The sequence below is a fragment of the Acanthochromis polyacanthus genome, chromosome 22, assembly GCF_021347895.1.
Source record: "Acanthochromis polyacanthus isolate Apoly-LR-REF ecotype Palm Island chromosome 22, KAUST_Apoly_ChrSc, whole genome shotgun sequence".
NCBI lineage: Eukaryota > Metazoa > Chordata > Actinopteri > Pomacentridae > Acanthochromis > Acanthochromis polyacanthus.
The window spans coordinates 26,691,871-26,715,141 of record NC_067134.1 but is presented as its reverse complement, the minus strand read 5'-3'; the positions used below and the strand labels follow the sequence as shown (position 1 = coordinate 26,715,141).

Below are 23,271 nucleotides of genomic sequence, written 5' to 3'. Positions count from 1 at the left end.
TAAATTTCTCAAAAAGCATAAACAGGGTTAATATGAAATAAAATGACTGGATATCACTAAAATTTCAACTAAAAAAACCATCCCAGTTTAATAACAGCCACCTTCTAATTAGCTAAGCAATAATAAAATGAGCTTATTCAAAAACTGATTTGATTGTGACTCAAAACTTGTTCAAAGTTACTCAAAAATAGTCCAAAATTACTTGGAAATGACTCATAGTTGCAGAAAATTAGTCCTGAATGGCATGAAATTTGTCCTACATGGTTTGAAAATTATCCCAAAGACACAAAAATGATCCAAAATAACGAGACAAGATTAAAGCTGGCATAAAATCTTGTTAAAAATGCCAAGGAAATTGCCCAAAATGGCTTAGAAATTATCAATAAAACCGGCAGACTAATCCAGAATGACATGAAATTTGTCCTAAATGACTTAAAAATTATCCCAAAGACACAAAAATGACGCAAAACGACACCCCTGCATTAAGGTATAATTATTCTATATAACATTTGCTGTAAATTTGCTTTGTTTAATTCTTTTACAGTAATCAGTTCTCGGTAGCAGATGTTCTAATGGATGTGGAATTTTACAAATACACAAATCAATCAATCAATCAATCAATCAATCAATCAATCTGCATACACTCTATTTGTCTACAAGTGGACATTACATTCAATAGCACTTCAGGCTTTTCCACTCAATTTGGCAACCCGCTGGAAGAGCGCTCTCATGTCAAATCTCGCGAGGAGTTGTTTTAACCTTGTGTGATTTTAAACTAACACTTTATTTTTAAAGCAAACAAAAAACACGCATGAAGCAAAATTACAATTGAGAATGTTTTTAAGTTTCTATAAAGATATCATGAATAAACTACAATAAATATTGATTCTTAAAATATATTTAATCTGTTTGTTAACTTCCCACGGAAGTGACGTCCTGTGTAAGAACGGGAGCAAAACACGCGCATGAGGGAGGAACACGAGTTCACGCATGTTTGTTTGTTTTTTATTTTATTTTTTCCGTGCAAGTGAAGACAAACTTCGACCCAGAATATGGACGAACCGGGACTCTATCCCCCACCGGACTTCGGCTGCCTCCCTCCGGCCTCCATCCAACAGGAGCAGCGCCGCTCCAGCAGCTTCCAGCCCTCCATGTGGACCTGGACCGAGACGCCCTCCGAGCCCTGCTCGGACTACGGCGGCAGTCCGGCCTGGTACCACTGGGCAGCGGCAGGGGCAGCGTACGGTCCCCCGTCGGGTCGTGGAGGCCATGCACTAAAACGTCCCTACAGTGAGTAAATTCTCTGTTAATGTCGTGCTTCCAAAATGTTCCTGTCACCTTAAAACAGCTTTATTGCACTCCACTCAAAAGCATCACTGATGTCTTCAATCTACTAGTGTATCTTTAAAACAAAATATAGTGAAAAAATTCTTATTTTCCATCAGTTACTGAAGAAAGTGGACATTTATTACATTGTAGACTCTTCATATGTAAAGTGGAATACTGATGATTAGTGATTATAGTCCACAAAGGACAGAAATCCAGTATGCGTTTCACTAAATTACTTTTTAAGCAGGATAAATACCACGTATGTCTCTATGTAGTTCAGGTCCCACAATCATGGGGAAGAGAAGAGGCTGGTGTCAGTGCATCAAGAGCGTATTCTGATATACTCAAACAATCTGTGATACTGGATTTCTGATTTTCATGAGAAACAAAATGACCAAAATGAGAAATAAAATCAACAAAATGACACATAAACAAAATGAGACATAAAATCAGCAAAGTGATATAAAATCAACAAAATAAGACACAAAATGGCAAAAAAAAGACATTAAATCAACAAAATGAGACATGAAATCAGCAAAATAAGACATAAAATTACCAAAATGAAATAAAATGAACAAAATTAGACATAAAATCAACACCATTATTATCATAAACACCACAATCATCAAAATCAAAACAGAAAACGGCTTGAAATATTTCACTTTATGTGGAATGAACATAGAATATATATGAGTTCACTATTTTGAGTAGTTTTCATGATGTTGTTGTTTTTTAAGACACAACAAAGTGTTGATTTTCATCTTTTTTTTCCTAGAACTGAACTCTTCACTGCAATGTTTCAGTATGCTAATCAACAAACGTATTTAAAGTGTTCTTTCTTCTTGAATATGTTGGGTGCACCACTTTATTTTTTATTAGTATGTTTTCCCACATAAAAGACAGTGTTGTCTGTGCTGTTCTGAGCCGCAATGCCACTTACAATTATTCTGTCTTCAGGTCAAAACTTTGGTCACGAGTGGCATCAAGGTGGAAGACAGAACTGTGGACCCCCCAATCACCATGGGAAAAGGGTGAATAATGTCAGAATTTTCTTTTTAAATTTGTATTTGTGCTTAGAATGAGTGACCGATGTGTATTTAACTCACAGCAGAAGCAGAAGAAAGAGCCGGAGTATTCCCATTTCTGTGACACCTGTGACCGAGGCTTCAAAAACCAGGAGAAGTACGATGAACATGTTTCTCAGCATGTAAAGGTATTTTTTTCAGTATCTATCTATCTATCTATCTATCTATCTATCTATCTATCTATCTATCTATCTATCTATCTATCTGTCTATCTAGCAAAACAATCTGAAATTTGAAGGCCTAAAAATACTCAAAAATGTCGATGAATAATTGAATATTTTAGGGGAATTGCATAGATGTCACCCAAAATTGCAAAAAATAACCAAAAATGAGACATAAAATCAACAAATTGAGACATTAAATTACCAAAATGAGAGAAGAAATGACCAAAACCTTGGGAGAATTGCATAGATGTCACCTAAAATGGCTCAATAGCGCCACCTGGAAAGTTTCAAACAGGAACCACATGTCACCTACAGCTATGAAATTTGGCCCACACATGTAACTCCTCAAGATGCACAAAAATGTAATTGACACCCATACCCAAAACACAACAGGAAGTCAGCCATTTTGAATTAAATGTCATTTCTTGGGCGATTTTGGTCCCGTTTTTCTTCTTGTTTCCGTCTGGAACACATGCTCAATGCATTTCCCTGCGCGTAATTGTGTTTGTGATGAATAAAGTTCTTGAATCTTGAATCTTGAGTTGACTGACCCCTCATTAAAATTTCCTTCTTAGTGTTCTGTGCCCAACTGCAGCTTCATGGCTCATGAAAAACTAGTCAGCATCCACTGGAAAAATGTGAGTGAAACAGCTTGTAGCGTCATTTGAGCTGAAACTCGTCTTTGTGTGTTTTTTTTTAAATGTTATTATTTGATATTCTGATTGCAGAGCCACGCACCAGGAACCAGAAGAATCAAACTGGACACACCAGAGGAAATTGCAAAATGGAGAGAGGAGAGACGCAAGTTAGTGTTCCAAAGATTTTGGAAACTGTGGCATTAAATGACTCCAATATCTCATGTTTGTTTGGCAGAACCAGATTTCTCAGTCACTGTTAATTTGTATTTGCAGAAACTATCCAACGCTTCAGAATGTCGAGAAAAAGAGAAAGGTCATGGAGGTGCGGGAGGAGACAGGAGGTGTTCTGGAAACGGCTCAGTTTGGGTAAAAGTACAGTTTATATTTGATGGATATGTGATGTATTTTGTGTCTTTATTGTCTCTGTAAATGCACCAGAAGCAATCTGAGCTGTAACATAATGATGTGTTTCAGACGGATGAGAGGCAGAGGTCGAGGTCATCGGTGGGGAAACAGAGGGTTCCAACAGCGACACCCACAAGGTCCTCACCCGTCTGACAGCGGTGCCACACAGAGGCCTCACCCCCTCACCCAGCCTGGCAGGGAAGTGGATCCACTGGGAGCACTGGCCAGCTGTGACCATGGTGTGGAATCAGACTGACAAGACTATAAACAATCATTAGTAGCACTGTTGTTTGCTGGATGATGTCTGGGGAGGAAAAAACATAAATAGCATTATTAAAGGAGGTGTGTATTTTTCTGTGTTTCCAGATTCTGACAAAGAGGACCAAGCTGCAGAGTCCAGGACAGGTGGTTTGATTGTGGCCCCTAAACAGATGAGCTCAGCTCTTGGCTCCCTGATGGCAAACTATGGCTCCATGAGTGAGAGCGAGGAGGAACCAGAGGGTGAGTTAAACACCTTCTTCCACCTGCTGCAGAACACAAGATGTGACTTGTATTACTGCTCAAAAGTTGGGGCTCCCCCAGGCAATTTCATGCTTTCATTGAAAACTCACTTAGAAAATTAATGCGAAATATAATCAAGACATTGACAGAAACACCGTTAGCTAACACAGTGTAGCATTAGAACACAGGAGTGATGGTTGCTAATAAACAAGAAAAGAACTCTAGAGCCCAGAACTCCAAGGACGCTCAGTCGTTGCATCATTTCTGGTGGATGAAATCTTTAAATAATTTGTGGTCCTCAGCAGTTGATTTGGAGTAGGATTGTAATCATGTGATTACAGGCAGCTGACATAGTGTTTACTTGTTGTCACGGTTACAATGATATATCATCGTGCTGCTATCTGGCAATAGTTGGGTTTCCATTACAGTTTTTCGCAAAATAAAAGCGATATTTCTAAAATTTCGACAAAGTATATTTGCGCTTTGAACGTGTTTCCATTGAAGGTTGTTCTGGGCAGAAGCATCGTAACTCATAAAATATCATCCCTCGAGATTTCACTGCAGGAAGATGGACGCTCTGCATTCCTCTGCTGTTTGCTGTCTAGTATGGCAGTGATGTTTTTCTCAAGAATAATGGCAAGAAAAGTCTCGGTCTCCTCTTCTGTCCACACGTACCGCGCCATGTTTACTCCAAGAGAACTGGTCATGTGACCAGGTATGTCACATCCGGTGACGTATAATTGCGGAAAAAGTGTTTCCATTGCGCTCTTGCGATATTTTTCAATATCGAAACATCTGAAAAACTACCTCATGACAGCGTGTAAACTTTTTAGCGATATTTTAGTCCTTTTTCGAAATTCAGGTGTTTCTATTACCAGTTTTTTATTGCGCTATTTACATTTTGCGCATATCTAAGGGTAATGGAAACGCCGCTAATGATACAGAAGCCTTTAACAGATCCGTGCATCCAGACTAGAAGCCGCATCACTGCCAAAATCTAATCACTTCAATTCAGTTTCACCCACATCTGTTAGTCTGTTTTTGAGTAATGTTGTGTGAACAGACAGACCAACCAATGCCGATCGTCTCATAACTCCACCGCGTTCCTTGGTGGAACAGTGATAATCTATTCCACCAACTAACTCACAGCTGAGCCTGTTTTCATAAGACACAGTAAAGTGCATCGAGATTCTAAGAGACATTGACTATTTCACATACTTCACATTATCAGTGCAACAGAATTAAAAGATAGTTCATGTAAAGGGAGCCATTGTTTAGCTTTTAGTTAAGTACAGGAGAGTTTGACTTCTCCTTAATATTTTCCGGTAGCCTATTCCATCCCATGGCTCCAGAATACAGAAAGTAATCCTGACCTGTCTTGGACTTGAATGTATAAAGAGTAGACTTTGTCACAGTATGAAACTATGATCCATGTTCTACAAGTATACAGCTCACTTTTGTTCAACTTTAAATTAGCAGATGTGCTCGATCCGCCGATACAAACGTGTCTAAAAATGAAGAAGTCATTGGCCACATCTACATGAATAAAAGCACTGAGTTGCTGCCGTGTGATTGACTGATTAGATATTTGAACAGGTGTACCTAATGTACCGTAACTTTGTTCTATAGTGTTTCTATTAACATGTTTCACTGTGTTTATAGCCATGCCCATTCAGAGAGCTAAAGAACTGGTGCAAGAGAACCAAGACCTCCTAAACGGACTGCCACCTCCTGACAGAGAACCCTCTAGAGGTGTGGAAACCTCCTCAGTGGGTCCAGAAGGTCACAAAGTTTCCCACTCTGGTCTTCACGTGAACGGCAGAAGAGGAAGAGGAGGCAGAGGAGGAAGAGGAGGAAGAGGAGGCAGACACCAGGACGCACCTCAGACACGTCGGCCCACATTACTGGAGATGGTAAGGCGTCGTCTGAAAATTTACAGGCAAAGCTTTACGAGACTGAATAAAAAACGTTTTATCAGTTTCTAATTCATTTTTCCATTTCCGTCACATTGTTTAGCTGTTGGCGCAAGATATCCGCCATGAGAGGAACGTCCTCCTGCAGTGTGTACGATATGTTGTCCGAAACCGCTTCTTTGGGCTGGAGAACAGAGCTCCGAACCAGGAGGAGATCAAGAACAAAGACGCAGCAGCTTTTACAACTGGAGAGCAAGAAGAAAGGAAGGAAGAGCAATCAGAGGAAAGCAGGACTGTGGAGATGACAGAACATGGAGGGGAAATCCCAGAAGTCCTGGATGGTTTAGAAACTAGTAAAGTCATTGACCAGGACCAGGACACACCGAGTGACCAGGTGTGCTCAGAACAATCTAATGATCCTGCTGTGGAAACTACAGGGGTCACATCCAGCAGAGAATCCTCCAGTCGTGATTTGACAGATAAAATCACACCTACCTGTAATATGTATGATGATGAAGTATGGGAAAGCTCCCATGCTGTACTGTGAAATCCTAGGAAGTTGCTATATGATCTGTCTAGATCTATAAAATCTGGATTTGTTTCATGAAACTGAGACATTTGTTATTCAGATTAAATGTTAGACTTTTTCCAGAGAAATTTTTATTTTTCTGTGAGTTTATTTTTTATGCAATAAATGGAAGCATAATGTAAAGACACATCTTTTTTTTCTCTCTTGTAAAATAAATAATTGTGTTGACACTTTTTGCACACAATTTTGTTCTAAACTTGAACTGTGAATGCGTGGTAAATGTTTGGCATTTGATTCATCCACTTGGATTTACCGGATAAATCAAACCGATGAACCGAAAAGTTGCGGAGATAAGTTCAGAAACTACCTATTTGGCAAAACAAACGCACTCTTTCGTAAATATAGTGTTCCAACTTCTTATCCATGCCACTGCCATACAAAATTCCACTGCAATAAGCAAGAAACTGATTTATACTACGCTGACTGCAGTGACTCCGCCCGTCTTGAATGCCAAAATGCATAAAAAGAGCGCAGCTGCTGGAGCCGTTGCCTAGAAACCACCTGAACTGTCTGAGTAGCAACGGTAAAGTCAACTATCGGTATGTGAGTCAACAAGGCGGCAGAAGAGCCACAAAATACTGAAAACGCGCAGTTATGAGAGGAAATAATATATTTACACGGCATTTTAGCGTCTGTAAGTAAAAAAAAAAGCTGTTTAGTCGCGTCATGGCTGAAAGTTGTGTTCGAGTTGAGCCACCGTCTGTCGAGTTTAACGACATGAAAGTGGGACAAGTGTACAAAGTAACGGTCACGGCGACAAATGTTGGAAATACCTTGAAGAAAATCACTTTTAGAAAGCCTGCTTCGAAGGTAATTGAGGTGTTTTAAGCAACTATACCGAGCTAAAGATGTAACTTTTTATTTTATTTGCGGTGGAGTTTAACACCGGTTGTTTTATTTTGTTAAATGAAAGAGCGTCTTCCGGTCACTTCCATTTATGCTTGTTTCCTGCACTTGACTGTCAGTTTACATGAGGATATCGTAAAATCAGCCTTTATTGACCCCACTCTGGGGAAATTTACAGTTACAACAGGAAAGACAGTGCAAATATTTAGGAAATGTAGTGCAAAACTAAAAAAAAAATAGATATACATAAATGTTAAATAGAAAAAATCATTCTTGTACATGCCAGTGGTATTCAGGCGTAAAGTAACCGTGACGTCACCCGTTGGTTTCAACGCCGAGAAAATGAAGCCCGGATTTTGCTACTTCCTGGTCGCCGTTTTAGATTTTTTGGAGCCAGTGACGTAAAAAGCGTCATCAAACAGGCTGGACCGGAGAGCAACTAGGGGCAGGATTGGCTGAGGACTCTCTTATCCCGCCCACATTCTACCGCAGAGGCTTCTGTTGCTGTCTATCAAGTATAGCCACGCCCCCTGGCTCCGCCAACTTTAACGATTTATTTAAAATTCAGTATTGATTTATTTTAAGATCGGCCACCTGATCTCTCATTTTGACCATGAAAACTAACGGGAAAAAAATCCTGAGCTGTAGAACATCAGTCTATCAAATTTTATTTTTTCCAAAAATGAATTGGGGTCTATGGAGCAAAAGCTTTTTGGAGCCAACCCTAACGGACGGCGTGATATTGCAAGTTTTTGACACTTCCGGGTTGGCTTCATTTCTGGAGCCAGATGCTACGTCCATCTTTATATACAGTCTATGGTGGTATTGCACAAATAGAAATATAGAAATATTAATAAGTATTAATATTGCATTGGTTGTCTATATTGTACAGATTTTTTATGTAAAGTACAAAAATGCCTGTGTAACACATGTTCTACTACTATACATGTTCTATTATTTGAACAATAATATTGCACAGTTTGTTGTTTTAAAAGTCCAAAATGTTCATCATTGTGTCAAGCTGTCAATCCAGAGAATTAATGGACCAGAACATAAGCATATATATATATATATATATATATACAATGTAGAATCAGTTCTGTGGTTAGAGACCTACTTTAATGTTATCCTCATCTTTCTATGCACATAATTGATGCCATTTTTCTCTCTAAACTTCTATTCCTGCAGTTGTTCAAGTTGACAGCACCGAGCCAAGCTGTGGAGGTGGCTCCAGGTCTGTCTGTGAGGGGTTTGCTCGAGTTCACACCAGAGACAGAGGTGGAGGTCAGAGACTGTCTTCTGGTTCATATAGATGATAAGGATACGCTAAAAATCCCACTGCGAGGGTGAGCATGCGATGGGATATGATATATATATATGAAACATTTTGTTGTTCATGCACATCAACACTCTTAACGTCATCTCTGTTACTCCAGGTTTCCCAGGGCTTGTTCCCTCTCAGTGGATCCATTAATAGATTTTGGATGTGTTGTCGCCAGCAGTCAGGTGCTCGTCAAATATCATCCTATAACCAATAAAGGATCAGCACCAGGTAAATGAAGCATGAAGGACGTGTGTCGCTTTATATGTGCTGCTAATTCAAGTATGATGTGTTGGTTTTAGACCCAAAACTCGGATCAAATGAAACTAATAGCTGCTAAATAATACCTGGGCTATGATACATGGCTGCTGAAGCGCTGCGGATTGTTCTGTTAACGGTAAATTGTTCAGAGTGAGGTTTCCTGTTTATATTTTCACATTAATCTCATTAGGGACTGTGGAGTGAATCCAACCAATGAGAACACGGGTATGCATTAATGTATGTGCATTCAAGGTGTGTTCCAGGTGCTCTACTGTGGGACTTTAAGCCTCAGCCTCTCACCCTCCACTGGAGTCGTAGCAGCCGGCGCCACCCAGCAGCTGAAAGTCGAACTGCGCACAAACGGCGACTGGCAGATTAAGGAGAAGGCCCTGTATGATGGTCCAAGATAACGATGAACAGTTTGAGTTGACTAAATGTCAACTCTTGTATTTTTTGAGGATTTAATATTTTGTCAAAGAGTAAATATTATGTTTGTAAATTAAGTGTCATTTGTGAGTCATTGCACCTGGAAAGTAACAGTTTTTTTATGTTGTTTTAAGGTTTTGAAAAAAAAAATTCTGCTTCGTCTGTGCCAGGGTGAAGCTCCAGAATAGACCAGCTGTAGTTCTCAGTATCAGGGCTGAGGTGGTGAACCAGCGCTTTGAGGTGTCTGACCTGCAGGTACATCTACAATTAGATTTCATATTGTTGCTAATTTGACTCTGTTTTGTTTTACTGGTGCAGGTGACACTTTGCGCTGTTTTACAGGGCTCTCCGCTGTCTTGTCTGTGGTTTGGGCCTGCATATTTTGGTACATCCTGTGTGAAGAATGTGGTTCTGAAGAACAAAGCACCCGAGGCCTGTGACTGGGTCTGCCTGCTCCAGGACACTGCTGCTGGGACGGAGGTGGTGAGTGATTCTTCCAGGAAGCAAGCAGCTCTTTTATTGGAAGATGAACAGGGGCCACTAACTGAGAAAGAAAACCCCCAGTGTCTTGATTGTGATGGCTGTGTAGGGAACAAACATCCAGAAGAGCACAGATGCTGCCTTGCTGGACGGAATGGAGAGGTGCAGCCCAGCCACCCACGACGTCTCTCAGATCTTGGTGTGTGTGCCTAGACAGGGCCGGATAGGTCCATATGAGAAAACCACGGTGGCGGTACGCTTCAGCCCCATCTGCAAAAGGTACATTATACAGAATAAATGGGGTAAAAGAAAAAGTTACCACTCCCCGTCCAGGAATCCAACCCCTGTCAGGCTGGGATACTTACCGCTATACTAACGAGGAGCTGTTCATATAATGCTGAAGCTATCGCGTATTGTTCCTTACCTAAAAGTACCGGTTCTGTCTTACAGTTCGGCTGAAAGCAAGAAACGCGATTCCTCAGTCAGCCGGCAAGATTACAGCCTTTTCCTGCTTTTCGAGTCTGTGAAGAGTAAACACGGCTTCACTAACTGTTGGGGTACTCTCAAACAGCACACCATATTGCATTTAATAACACTGAAGACGCTGTTCTGAGCCAGTATTGTGGTTCATCTAACTTTGTTTTCTATACTACTTTCATGAATTCATAGTTAAACTCGGGATAGTAACGTGGCTTTCCTTTGTCTCTGCAGCTAGCAGCAGTCTGGAGCTCGCGGTGACAGGCTCTGGACTCCCCGTGTCTTTGGTTCCTGGTCCCTCTCACAGGTTCCGCTTCCCCAGCTGTGTCACAGGACAACACGTGGACCTTCTCTGTGTGCTCCAGAACCTCTGCCCTAAACTTCCGGTCAACTTCCGTTTCCACAAATTAGCGCACTTCAGCACCAAGCCCTCTGCTGGCGTCATTGCCCCCGGGCAGTGCCAGGTTAGGATGATGACAGATTATGTTAATTATTCATAAAATCAGTACATGTGGGAACTATTTTCTCTCTGTTGTGTTTTCTAGGATGTAGTTGTTTCTTTCAATGCACGCCAGCAAGGGAGCTTCCAGGTGCAGCAGAAGGTGGATGTCATGGGTCTGGTTGTTAGTCAGAGGGTCGACCACACCACTGAAGACATCACTGAACTGGAGCTTCGTAGTTTCCACACCATCACTCTGCATTTTTCTGCCATCTGCCACAGCAAGACGACACACCCCATGACTATACTAAACCCTGGTCAGTATTAACGGTTAAAATGATTCATTATGAAGGCAAAACAGGAGATTATAGAGCTGCAACAAATGCTCTTTACATTGCTATAACTCAGGAGTGTCAAACATGTGGCCCATAGGCCATAACCGGGCCTCCAGAGAGTCCAATCTGACCTGTGGGACAACTTTATAAACAACTTTTTGTCATTTAGTCTAATTTTTGTTGTTTTGCGTGTTGTTTTTGTCATTTTGTTTCTTGTCTTTGTCATTTTGTGTCTCATTTTTGTCATTTTGTCTCAATTTTGTCATTTTGTGCCTCATTTTTGTCATTTTGTGTCTCGTTTCGTCATTTTATGTCTTGTTTTTGTCATTTTGTGTCTCATTTTTGTCATTTGTGACTAATTTTTGTTATTTTGTTGTCAGATTTTTGTCAGTTTTTGTCAATTTTTGTTTCGTTTTTGTCATTTTGTGTCATTTTTGGAATATGTTGTCTTGTTTTTGTTGTTTTGTGACTTTTTTCACTAAATCCAAGGAAAACATTAGGAGTTATGGTTATTTATAGGTTTTTATGCTGTGATTTTACTGGTACTGCAGGTCAAATTGGGCTGAATATGGTCCCTGAACCAAGACGAGTTTGACACCCTGCTATAACTACTTAGAGGGCAAACATTCTTGCCTTGTTCAGTTTAGTTGACTTTGGTGTAGATATATGTCCTGTTCTGATTGATTTCCTCTCATACAACAGTGATAAATCCGACTGGGCCATGGCCTGATGTCCGGTTCAGTGACCTGGCTTCCTACCGTGGAATGACACGTGTCGCTGTCCTCTGTGCTGACAAAACGCGACTCCACGAGCATCCCAGAGAGAGGAGTCGAAGGACAGAGGTGGAGGAGTTCCTGGCCTTTCCTGACGACAGAGCAGCGAGCATCAGGCCTGCCTCTCCACACAGACAGTACAGGTAGAGGAATCAGAAACACTTTCACAGCATCTGTGCAAAATATGTCAACCATCACATGAGATGTCAGAACACTACAACTCCTGTTCTGTTGCCATGTTACTTGTTGTACTACATAGAATCTGCAAAAGCAAAGCAGTAATGTGGCCCTGTATTATTTTGTCCACAAGAATGGCAAAAAAACACCTTCAGAAACATATGTTTTAAGGGGAATATCTATATATAGTTTGATTTTATATCAAGTTGACCATTTTATGTTCATATCTGCAACATTTTCAACATTCAAAAGGCTTCGTTAAGCATTTTTTAACGTTTATTATTGTAATAATATGTTGTTGCAAACCAGATTTGGTCTGTTTTTGGACCCAGTATGTTAATATGGTAGATCCAAGTGACAAAATAATAGATATCTGATGCTGTGGTGAAAAAAATAGAAACCAAACATGGGCATTGTAAATGTGTTATGTGGCATATAAAGGCAAAATTAAAAGTATTCAAAGATGACATAGACCTGTAGGGGTTAGGAATTAACCACCAATAGCAAATCGAAGTCCTCCTATAAATATAGACTCAACATATTTGATTTTACAGTATAGTATGTGTACTGCTAACAACTCTTACTGACTTCCTTTTGAACTATTCATAGATTTTCGATGACGTACTGTGTCTATATGTGTTTCCACAACGTTCCTGTTCTTCCCCTCCTTAGGACCATCTTTACTGGCGTACCCCGCTACAGCTATGTGGACAACGACTATTCTTTCACCAAGGATGAGGAAGAGCAGAGACAGCGGCATCGACAGATTTACTCAGACTTCATCAAACAGCTCAGACAAACACGGCTAAAGAGGATCAACGAGAGGTTGGTTTTCTTATGAGTATCAGATCTGTAGACTTAAAGGCCCATCTCTGGCTTTTATTTGATCTTTTTTCCTTCTTTCTTCTTTGTATCTTTCAAGTGTTGTATCCTAAATATTGTCCTGTGTTGATTGCGGTTTTTAGACAGCAAGAAAAGGAGGAAGATGACGTGGACATTGGAATCGTTCCTTCTCAAGGCCTTGTTCCTCCGACACTCCGCCTCAGCGACCTAGAGAGCCGTAAGACCTCAGAAACCAAGGTCAAGTACAGCGAGAATTCCTCAGGAAGCAACAGCAGCCGTCCCCGAAAGGTAGGTAAGATCAGAGGGAGTCCAAAGAAAAGAAATATAAGAGGAAATGTGCTCTTTATCCTTCCTTTCTGTTTCCATACTTCTTTGCAGGCTTCACTGGTGATGTATGCAGTTCCCTCTACCAGCCAGGAGGTGGCAGACTGCAACAGGACTCTGACCGCTGAGGAGCTCTGCCAAGTTGTCATAAGTCAGACTTTTGTATATTTAGGATTTTATTTTAATTTCTCTGTATGATCGATTTACAGCATTTACACTTTCCACACCAATTAAGAAAGCATAGTAAAAGAGGAAAACAAAACATACATTTATTCCACATGTAAAACAGAAAAAGCTTCATGTTGGTGTCAATATTACCCACATGTCCCTCATCCTGAAACAACGAAAAAGAAAAACGTCAAGCTGAAATTATATTTAATGAGTACATTTTTATGTAATTACAACTTCCCCCTTATTATTCCAATATTTATTAATTAGTTCCTTTCAGTAGCTATAGCCTTAACCTGTTGAAATGATAATAAGTCAATTTTCTTTTCCTTAAACTCATTTCTCCAGTGTAGTAATTAGGTGTTATTGTGTTTTAATGTGTCTTTCTCACTCTGCCCTCATTAGGTCCCTTGTTGGTGAGCTTTGGCACCGTGTGTGTGCGGTCTGTGTGTGTTCAGACGCTGGAGCTGATCAATAAGCTGTCGGTGAACGTCTGGGTGCAGCTGGAGGTGGACAGCCCTGAGCTGCAGGGATCCTCACCCCTCTCCCACGTCCTGCCTCCCCACTCACGCATCGCCTTACCCCTGACGTTTCAGAGCGAGAAGCTGGGTTTCTTCTACAGGTCGGTGGAAGCAACACCTCAGCACTCCTTTGTAACGTGCAAACCAATGATGCAGCGTGTTTTCTTTCCTCCAGACCCGTGTCCTACTCTGTTAATCAGCAGCACCCTGGTCAGATAGTGGTCAGGGCCTTTGTGGTCCCTTTGACTCTGGATCTGTCCACCCATCGGCTGGTGCTCCACCCCACCCGCACTCTTCTTGCCGCATCGGAATACAGAAGCTCAGTAACCCTGAAGAACCCATGTAACCGTGCTGCTGAGTTCACATGGCAACCAGTCATCACAGAGAACGGCATCCTGTTCTCTGTTCGGCCGGCTACAGGTGCATTAGATTTAAATTTAGTGTCCCACGGTGAACCTTGGTTGGCATTTTCAAAACCTAACCTTCTCTCTGTGTTGTGTTTTTATAAAAGTGTATTCAGCTGATAGATTTGCGTGCTTGAATTATGTCTGACACAGCAAACCTGCTTGCCTTCTCCCCAGGTGTGGTGGAGCCATACAGGGAATTGGATTGCGAGGTGGTGTGGCATCCGTCTTTCTCCTCGCCGTCAGAGGGAGACTTTGATCTCCACGTCCATGAGGGGGACACACAACGCCTACACTGTGTTGCCAAGGTCTGTCCCTCACACAGAGAAGCTTACTGATGATTTAATGCTGTAGTCCTTGGATAACTCAATGACACTTGATGCAGGATCTAACATTCCAGAATGAAACACTTGAATCTCTGCTTTTTATAATTAGTAGCTGTTAAAACATGAAGCTACAGTAGAGTCTGGTAGGAAGAAGATTTCACAGCAGTTTGCCCACTCTTTCCCTCTATATCAAAAGCTTAGAAACTTTTAGGATATGGTGACAAAGAAGCAGGTTAAAACTATTATCGCAGACCGGTTAAAGTTAAATTTGGGTCATGCAAGATCCTCATTTTTGGTAAACCTGTGTTTTCAGCAGACTGAAATTTGATCTCTTCAGATTGGATAAATATCAGTAAAATTGTCAGGATAAAAAAAGGGAGTTCAATAAAATAATAATGCCGGCACATTTGTAATGACAGATGTATAGCCTCAGTAACACTTAGCTGATCGTGGTAAGGATATTACTTTTGAGCTACAATAAAATATTTTCAGTTGCCAACTTTCTTTACCAACACCAAGGAACAGAGAAATTGAGCTACAGAGAGGGAGTGTGCATACATAAGCAGAAGGAGAAAAGTGTAGAGCTACAATTTAGTTTGGAAATAATGTAATGTAGGGTGTCCCTAAAGCCTGGACACACAGGAAACCACAGATTAAATCTGGCTTTGTCGAAAGAAGAAAAAGTTGAATTGGTACTTCTCAGTGGATGTGAAGGACGGAACCAGACCGAAAGGACACAACCAAACCCAACAGACATGACTAGACCTGAAGGACAGAACCGGACCTGAAGGACAGAACCGGAGGTGTGGAAGGAAAACTTGTTCATAAAAGACAGAAAAAAGTGTTTGGATGACAAAACGAGACAAACACCAGAAGGATCCACGTGTTTATTTCGAGGTCTGGTTAAAAAATATTTAGTTAATGAGGCTTCCTATGTGTCCAGATTTTAGGAACACCCTGCGCTTAAGGGATTGTCACGACTGTTGTGGTAAATTAGACGAGAAACGCTGACACAAATTAAAACTCATCACTAATGGAGAAATTTTTGCCTGACTTTTAAATTTTAGCCATTGCATGGCAAAATCTATGTGAAAACAGATGCCCTTTCTGTTCGTTAATTTTTTCAGGGGCTGACAGAAACCAACCTTTACAGACATTAGAGGTCAGGAAGGGCAATAAAGTTTTCTCTAATCAGGTAAAATGTAAATTTATTTGCTCTATAGTTCCTAAATTCCAAAACTATTTGGACGCCTAATTCTTGAAAATCATACGTGATCGTTCAAAAGTTTGGGGTCACTTAGAAATGTCCCATCCATCCATCCATTCTCTATACACCGCTTTATCCTTACTAGGGTCGCGGGAGTCTATCCCAGCTGACTTGGGTGAAGGCAGGGGACACCCTGGACAGGTCGCCAGTCTGTCACAGGGCTATATATACAGACACACAATCACACTCACATTCACACCTACGGACAATTTAGAGTAACCAATTAACCTCAGCATATTTTTGGACTGTGGGAGGAAGCCGGAGTACCCCGAGAAAACCCACACATGCACAGGGAGAACATGCAAACTCCATGCAGAAAGATCCCAGGCCCACCCTGGGATTTGAACCGGGGATCTTCTTGCTGCAAGGCAAAAGTGCTAACCACTATGCCACTGTGCAGCCCAAATGCCAGTGGTGGGTCTTGAACCTGCTACCTTCTACTTGGTAGTCTCTCTTCTTACCCCCTGAGCTACTCGCTCAGATCTAGCTGTAAATGTTTAATGGAATATCTCCATAGGGGTACAGAGGAGCATTTCCAGCAACCATCACTCCTGTGTTCTAATGCTACATTGTGTTAGCTAATGGTCTTGAAAGGCTCATTGATGATTAGAAAACCCATGTGCAGTTATGTTAGCACATGGATAAAAGTGGGAGTTTTCATGAAAAACATGGAATTGTCCGGGTGACCCCAAACATTTGAACAGTCGTGTAAATCTGTATGCTCAGCATGTTCCCAGCCTTTATGTTTGAACTAAGATGAGACGTCATTTCAGTGTCAGCGCTCACAAATGACCATATCAAGCTCGCTGTCAGTTGTCTGGTTGTTTGTCAGAGACCTGCTGTGTCTTTGCTCGTCCTCAAGAAGCCAGTGTTATTCAAGTATCAAACACAGCCCCTGTACGCTTAAGTCTGAAGTTTTCATTGTAGTCTTGTGGTATCAAGGCATCAGTAAAAGCCTTTCAACCCAAAACCATGGAGAATCCAACTCAGAGCGTGCCGTGCATTTTTAGGTTTGCTTTCTTATTTCGTGCTGCCTGGTATTTCTCTTCCTTTCATGAGTAAGTGGCCGAACATAAATGATGTGACTTCACCTTGAGAAGACGTAAGAAAGCCACAGCTGAGGTTAATCGCAAAAAAATGCTTTCAATAGTCTGAGACATCAATGACAAGTGAATGAATAAACAGAAAGAGTCTCTTTGTTGACTCTTTATTTTCAATGTTCAACCAAGCCAAATCCATCAAAGAGGCACATATGGATTTCTACTCTGCAGCAGCCTCAATAGACCAGAACACAATTCAGCAACAAGAGCTGTTGTGTTGTAGGTAAAGCTTATGAATTTCTTTTTTTTTTAACTGAAAAACTCTTTGTCACCTGCTGTTATGTTACCATCCTGTAAAGACAAAGCAGATTAAGAGAGAGTGGGTTGGCAACAATGTATAAGAACAACACAATGCACTGAATTTCACGGCGCCATGATATGTAGCACAGAGAATTTTCCTTTTCACGCTGTCCTCCTCTCAGGTTGTAGCCACCAGTATCCAGCTGGCAGAGATGCAGGTCACATTTGGATCAGTGCCTCTCAACATGCCCTCTTTAAGGATTGCTGTCTTGCACAACACTGGACAGAACCATGGCTACTACCAGGTGTCCACATCTAAACACACACAGCCTTGTTTGAGCAGATCCCTGTTTGAAGCATATCTAGCCAATGTCTGTATGTGTTGTCTGAGGCAGGTTCTAGATGTTTGCCCTCTGCCAGGTATGGTGGTGAGTCCTTCTGAGGGTGTGGTGCCCAGCAGGGGGCAGGCTGTGCTGAATATCCGCTTCAACCCGGACTGTGTCATTAAATTTGACACAAGAGTTGAGGTAAGAGAGCAAGAGAAAAGAAGAGAAGGGGCTCCCTGTTTTCATGTTAGGATGGTCGGTCCATGCGTAAATACGTCCATGCGTGAAAGTACACACAGAAAACTGAGAATTTCTTTATATTACAGATAGCTCTGAGGGGCATGAAGTCCATTGAGCTCAGGGTGGGCGGATCAGTGGAGCCTCCAGATGTAGACATCAGTGTGGTGAGTGCTTGTGTTTGTGTGAAAATTGCCATAATATTCCAGGAATAAGTTACACAAAATTCCTGGTGAAATTCCATAAAATTCCTGGTGAATTTCCATAAAATTCCTGCAAAATTTTCTGAAAATTCTCTAAAAATTGCCATAAAATTCCAGGAAAAATGCCATATAATTTCTGACGAATTTCCATAAAATTCCTTAAAATTTTACATAAAATTCTCTGAAAATTCTCATGAAATTAGTGGTATGTTTCCATTAAAATTCTGTCAAACTTCCCATAAAATTCCTGGTGAATTTCCATAAAATTGATGGAAAATTCCCGGAAAATTCTTGGAAAATTTCCATAAAGTTCTCTGAAAATTGCCATAAAATTCCAGGAAAATTTTCCATAAAGTTCCTGAACAATTTCAATACATTTTTTCCAGGAATTTTATTGAAATTGTCCAGCAATTTCATCGACCATTTCCAGGATTTTAATGGAAATTTTATGGGAATTTTCCAGGAATTTTCTCACTCAGGTCACTCTATGCGTTCATATCTACATTTTAGTCACTGTTCAATGTTGACATAAAAATGGAAAACAAATTCCTAGAAATTTCCTGTCATTTTCTGGGAATTTTCTGAGAATTTTCCAGCAGTCCTGCTGATGTCCTGCATGCAGGTCTTTGATGTTTAGAGATTGATTAGATTTGATTAGATTCACTTTTTTTTTTAGTTTGACCTTTCTGTAGTTTTTCCTATCCAAAGCTGTTTGTCTTCATTTTTTAAATTATTCTAGTATTTACCTTTTAGTTAATCAGTTCCTCTATTTATCTCAGATGCATGCTCGCACTCGCACAAATATATCTCTGTGTGTGTGTGTGTGTGTGTGTGTGTGTACATTTCTCTGAGGCTTGAATGTGAGATAAAAACAAGATATAACTAAGAGAGGAAAAAATGCGGTAAAAGAAAAATAACACCCACTCAGTTCTAACCTCCTTCATGTAACTTCACAGCTGACTTATTGAAACTTGACAGCTGTCTACAGATATACTGTCGCAGTTTGGCTTTCTCATTAATTTTACATGCAGGCTTGAACTAAACCATTTGCATGTAGGATTTAAATATAATTAGACTTAACAGCAGCTGGTTCCTTATGACTATGCACTGCTGTAATCCACGTTTGTAAAGTAAAAAGAGGACACCTCCTGTAATATCTAAACTCTACAGGGGTTTTGTCTCTTAATTCAGATTTTTTTAGCCACAGGCAGTGTTGTCTTTTGATATTTTGCCAGATGAAGAAGTGACTCCTATTCAGTAGCATAATGCTTTATGGATGCATATTATGTATGATAGTGACCTTGCCAGTTTACAGCAATGACATTTATTTTACAATGCATGTTAGCATAGAAACAAACTACACGAACATGCTCCAAAATAAGACGAGTTATGCAGTTTTGAAGATAACTCTAGTTCGAAATGAACTTAGTTATCATTTCTGTGGCTTTTCAATAGTATTCATCAGCACACAAGTGATAATGACTTGACCGAGAAGATGAATAAAATAAAGAACAAAGTTAAAAATGACGGTTTCAGGAGAAAGAAAAGACTTTAAACTTTGCATTGAAGTGCATCTGAATGTGTGCGTGTCTTTGGAAACAGCATTGGCTGAGTCTTTGAAAGGAGTGTGCTCAAGGATAGTCTGCTTTTGTATGCCTCTGGTCATGGAAAATTTCACAGAAAAATGTACTTTTTCTTTCATTTTTATTTGCTAAAGCTGTGGAGATGTCGGAACCGTTTCCTTGGCAGGGCTTGATTATTAAGTAGCTCTTAGAAACCTTGAGAGGGAAGTTTGTAGATAAATTTTGTCACTTAAACTTAAAAGATGAAAGGATTGCAGATACTGACTTAAATGTTTTTTTCAAGTCAACTATGCTAACATTTATTGATTTAATCTACCTGTATACCCTAAAAAAGGCATCATAGCTTAAACAGTTTTCCATGTTCTCAGATATCTTCCTCACACATTCCTTTGTCACCTCATCTTTGCTCTTATTTTCTCCTTCAGTCACATTTCCATTTCTGTGGCGTCCATGTTGGATCCCAGCGAGTGAAACCGTTTGTTCTGACCAACTGCTCACCAGCTGCAGCATGGGTCGCCTTCGACCTGTCGGAATATAAAGACTTCTCTTTCCAGCTCCCTCAACCTTCAGCAAGTATGCATTGACACACAGACAACTCAGAATATCCCACAGGATGAGAGCTGATGTGTGCGTACTAGATGTAGTATTTTAGTGTTGCTGTGGCAGCATGGGCTGTGACTACAGTATTAGATTAGACATTGTAGGTGTGCTTCAGGTGTTCAGTTTGGCCTGTGGGGGGTGTTTTGATTGTTTCTGTGAATTTTTACAAGCAGAAAGGCCACCAGGTGTGAGCGTTGTGGAGGTCCAGGGCAACCAGACACTGAACTGCTCCCTTGTCTTCTGCCCCACTCAGGTGAGATTTAACCCAACATCTCCCAGAATGCAACATGGAGGTCTTTGTATCCATGAAGTGACTGTTTGATGAGCCTCATAGCAAGGCACAGCAGGCCTGTCAAGCTCTTTGTTTCTCCACATCTGTCACTAGTGGGCATATGATGATAGTAAGATAATTACCCTGGCAGAGAACTGCGCTCTCTGAGTGCTTTTCTTGTTCCACATGCAAAGATTGATATTGCACTAATTCACATCTTTAGTCATTTCAGGGCACTTGATATGGTAAGGCCAGACCCTTACAATATTGTATTATACAGAGAAGTCATCTGAATTTCCTTTGAGAAAGCTCTTGGTGACAGTGGAAGAAAAAGTCTGTGTTAACAGAAAGAAGCCTGTTACAGAACCAGGTTTTTTTTTTTTTTTTTAATGAATGAATGGTTTATTTCGGTTAAAAAAATTACAGTAAACAAAAATTTTTCCTTTCCCGCCTTTTCTTCTCTCTCTCTTTCCTCCTCCCCTCCTCCTCTCACAAAAAAGAAAAAAAGATGAAAAAGAAAACAAAAAAACCCCAAAACCTCCAGAAAATGTATATATATGTATATATATGTGTATACAGTAATAGTTATTTACAAGTTCTGTAACTGAAAGAGGAATAGGCAGAAGCCGAAGCTTATTTTGTCTATGCTATACAATCCCTGTCAGAGAAGACAGCCATCTGCCTCGACCTACTGGGGCGAGGGTAAAGGATAGAGGTGAAAAGATGGCAGATAGAAACAAATAAACATCACATAAAGCACTATTTAGATGAGACGACTATTACCAGGGGACCTTTAGTAGTTTGTAAATAATACAGAGGTCTTTTTATTCTGTGTGAATGTAATATGAAATGTAAAAATTCCACCTGAAAAACACATTTCACCAAACAGTTTAGGTTTCTGAACAGTTTCCAAAACCAAAAAATACAGGAAAATGATAAGAAATAGCCTGAAGAGTAGGTCTTTCTGCACGTAAGATATAACAGTTATGAAAGCTGACTATTCTGACTGGCAAATCCTCCGAGTTATGAAGCAGAAAGACAATAAAGGAAATGTCCTCTTACAGATGGCCAGCTATGACTTCCACCCACCAATGAAGGTCAATGGAGTGAGATGGCCTAGTGCTCCTCAGTCCCCTCTCTCCACCCCGTCCTCCTCATCCAACTCCTCCTTGCTGGCCGTCGGCACCAGGAAGCGCACGGTGAAACCACTTCCTTACTCTGTCAGTAGAGTGGCACGACAGCCGCCATGCATACAGGCCACAGGTGAGCTCGTTTTTAGTACCAGCTTTTTGTCACAAATGGCACCTGAATGTAATGTTCTTCCTCTCGTTGTGTTTAAACATTCTTAGTGCTGTGTGCCCCTCTGGAAATGTCCCCCTCCAGTCTACAGTTTGATGTCTTACCACAGTCCGACGCTTGTACTCAGGTATCAGCAAGTGCACGAGCTCATTACTCTATTTCTTCCCCTGACATGTCTGTGTATATTCTCAGGCCCTCCCAGGAGCTCCACTGAAATATCAGCTGGGCTTCTCTTTTAATCTCCTTCAGACATCTCACCTCTTGTCCAATTGACTTCCTCATTTCCATTCTTCTTCTTCCGTCAGTTTTACTTTTATCGTTCTGAACATCTGACAGCGTTTTATAACAGCTTTCCCCCACTTTTTTATGTCTGTTTTCTCCTCTCTCTTTTCCTCTTTTCTCCCCTCATAGAAAGTTGAGCTGACAGCAGTGTGTAAAGAGAGTGTGTTTTGGCGTGGGGTCACCGGGGAGCGCGTGCGCTGGCGGATCGACTGCAATGCAACAGAAGCATCGATGAAAGAGAAAAGAGACGGGAGGCTGTGCGCGGCATCTCCATCGTCTGGCAGTCTGGGGCCTGGCCAGTCCATCTGCTTAGGGGTCAGCATCCACCCGGAGACTGTCAGACCAGGTGAGCAATGACTGGAAACACACAAACACATGATGATGGATGACAGTTTCTCTCTATCGTCCCATGTCACATCCCTCAGAGTTTAATTGTACTTGAGTGAAAATTAAGATAAAGTAAAACAAAATGTAATTGAGTGAAACGATGTTCTCACGCCGGAGTAGACCATTATATCATGCAGCCTTTACTCTCCTGTTGTCCTCACTTACAGGCACCAAAAAATATTGTTTCCTTGTCTGAAAAAAATCCAAAAATTCAGCAAAAAAATCCCCAAATTTCTGAAAATTTGCACAAACTTCAGGAAGAAAATTTTAATAATTCCTGAAAAGTTTTATTTAGAAAAATTCCCAATTTGAGAAGAAAATTATTGTAAATATTTTTTAAAAAATGAGTAAAAAAAAGTCCTAAAATTATCTAAAGTGATTACATATATATCAGTAAAACTTCTAATAATTCGCTGGATTTTGGTGGATTTTTTGTGAATGTTCTTAAAGTAATATTTTCTTTAACATTTCCTTTTTTCCAGCAAAAAAAATTTCAAAAATCTCCCAAAAATGTTGAGAATGTGGACATCAGAATTTTCACTATGAAAATATATATATTTTTTCCATATTTCCTTGTTTGATTATTAAATCGGAGACTGCTGCCTCACATGGGCGACAGTTTTTCCACATGCCCTGAAAAACAGAAAAAGAGTCTTTCTTTACCTCCCGTTTTTTGCTTGCACTGTTGACAACTCCACTGACACCAAAACAACCCAAGTTCCTTCAGCCTG

The 23,271-nt window shown here is 40.6% G+C and overlaps 2 protein-coding genes across 11 annotated transcripts in view; both read left to right on the top strand.

Moving 5' to 3' along the window:
- Positions 1 to 930: 930 nt before the first annotated feature.
- nufip1 (nuclear FMR1 interacting protein 1) lies at positions 931 to 6,792 on the top strand. Of its 2 annotated transcripts, none has more exons than XM_022201986.2 (10): positions 931 to 1,290; positions 2,287 to 2,360; positions 2,441 to 2,542; positions 3,154 to 3,216; positions 3,307 to 3,383; positions 3,490 to 3,582; positions 3,691 to 3,860; positions 3,988 to 4,122; positions 5,785 to 6,035; positions 6,139 to 6,792. In XM_022201986.2, exons 1-10 carry the CDS (start codon positions 1,053 to 1,055, stop codon positions 6,580 to 6,582), a joined length of 1,647 nt encoding a protein of 548 aa, XP_022057678.2. In that variant the 5' UTR covers positions 931 to 1,052; the 3' UTR covers positions 6,583 to 6,792. The 2 variants fall into 2 exon arrangements, with proteins under 2 accessions (XP_022057678.2, XP_022057677.2); XM_022201985.2 differs by having other exon boundaries at positions 2,438 to 2,542.
- A 338-nt stretch (positions 6,793 to 7,130) lies between these two features.
- The window catches only part of LOC110956466 (cilia and flagella-associated protein 47), a 51,765-nt gene continuing 35,624 nt past the window's right edge, over positions 7,131 to 23,271 (top strand). For 6 of the 9 annotated variants that reach the window (XM_051943277.1, XM_051943272.1, XM_051943271.1 and 3 more), the window contains exons 1-24: positions 7,131 to 7,434; positions 8,659 to 8,816; positions 8,907 to 9,022; positions 9,305 to 9,443; positions 9,649 to 9,733; positions 9,821 to 9,961; positions 10,068 to 10,237; positions 10,409 to 10,515; positions 10,670 to 10,899; positions 10,981 to 11,191; positions 11,912 to 12,125; positions 12,832 to 12,984; positions 13,125 to 13,477; positions 13,900 to 14,116; positions 14,191 to 14,435; positions 14,597 to 14,727; positions 17,535 to 17,657; positions 17,748 to 17,879; positions 18,005 to 18,082; positions 20,127 to 20,274; positions 20,472 to 20,554; positions 21,637 to 21,835; positions 21,922 to 21,998; positions 22,283 to 22,499. In XM_051943277.1, the coding sequence (XP_051799237.1) occupies positions 7,291 to 7,434; positions 8,659 to 8,816; positions 8,907 to 9,022; positions 9,305 to 9,443; positions 9,649 to 9,733; positions 9,821 to 9,961; positions 10,068 to 10,237; positions 10,409 to 10,515; positions 10,670 to 10,899; positions 10,981 to 11,191; positions 11,912 to 12,125; positions 12,832 to 12,984; positions 13,125 to 13,477; positions 13,900 to 14,116; positions 14,191 to 14,435; positions 14,597 to 14,727; positions 17,535 to 17,657; positions 17,748 to 17,879; positions 18,005 to 18,082; positions 20,127 to 20,274; positions 20,472 to 20,554; positions 21,637 to 21,835; positions 21,922 to 21,998; positions 22,283 to 22,499 (3,871 nt within the window). In that variant the 5' untranslated portion in view covers positions 7,131 to 7,290. The remainder of the gene's footprint in view (positions 7,435 to 8,658; positions 8,817 to 8,906; positions 9,023 to 9,304; positions 9,444 to 9,648; positions 9,734 to 9,820; positions 9,962 to 10,067; positions 10,238 to 10,408; positions 10,516 to 10,669; positions 10,900 to 10,980; positions 11,192 to 11,911; positions 12,126 to 12,831; positions 12,985 to 13,124; positions 13,478 to 13,899; positions 14,117 to 14,190; positions 14,436 to 14,596; positions 14,728 to 17,534; positions 17,658 to 17,747; positions 17,880 to 18,004; positions 18,083 to 20,126; positions 20,275 to 20,471; positions 20,555 to 21,636; positions 21,836 to 21,921; positions 21,999 to 22,282; positions 22,500 to 23,271) is intronic. The other 3 variants (XM_051943278.1, XM_051943275.1, XM_051943274.1) reach the window with 2 other exon arrangements.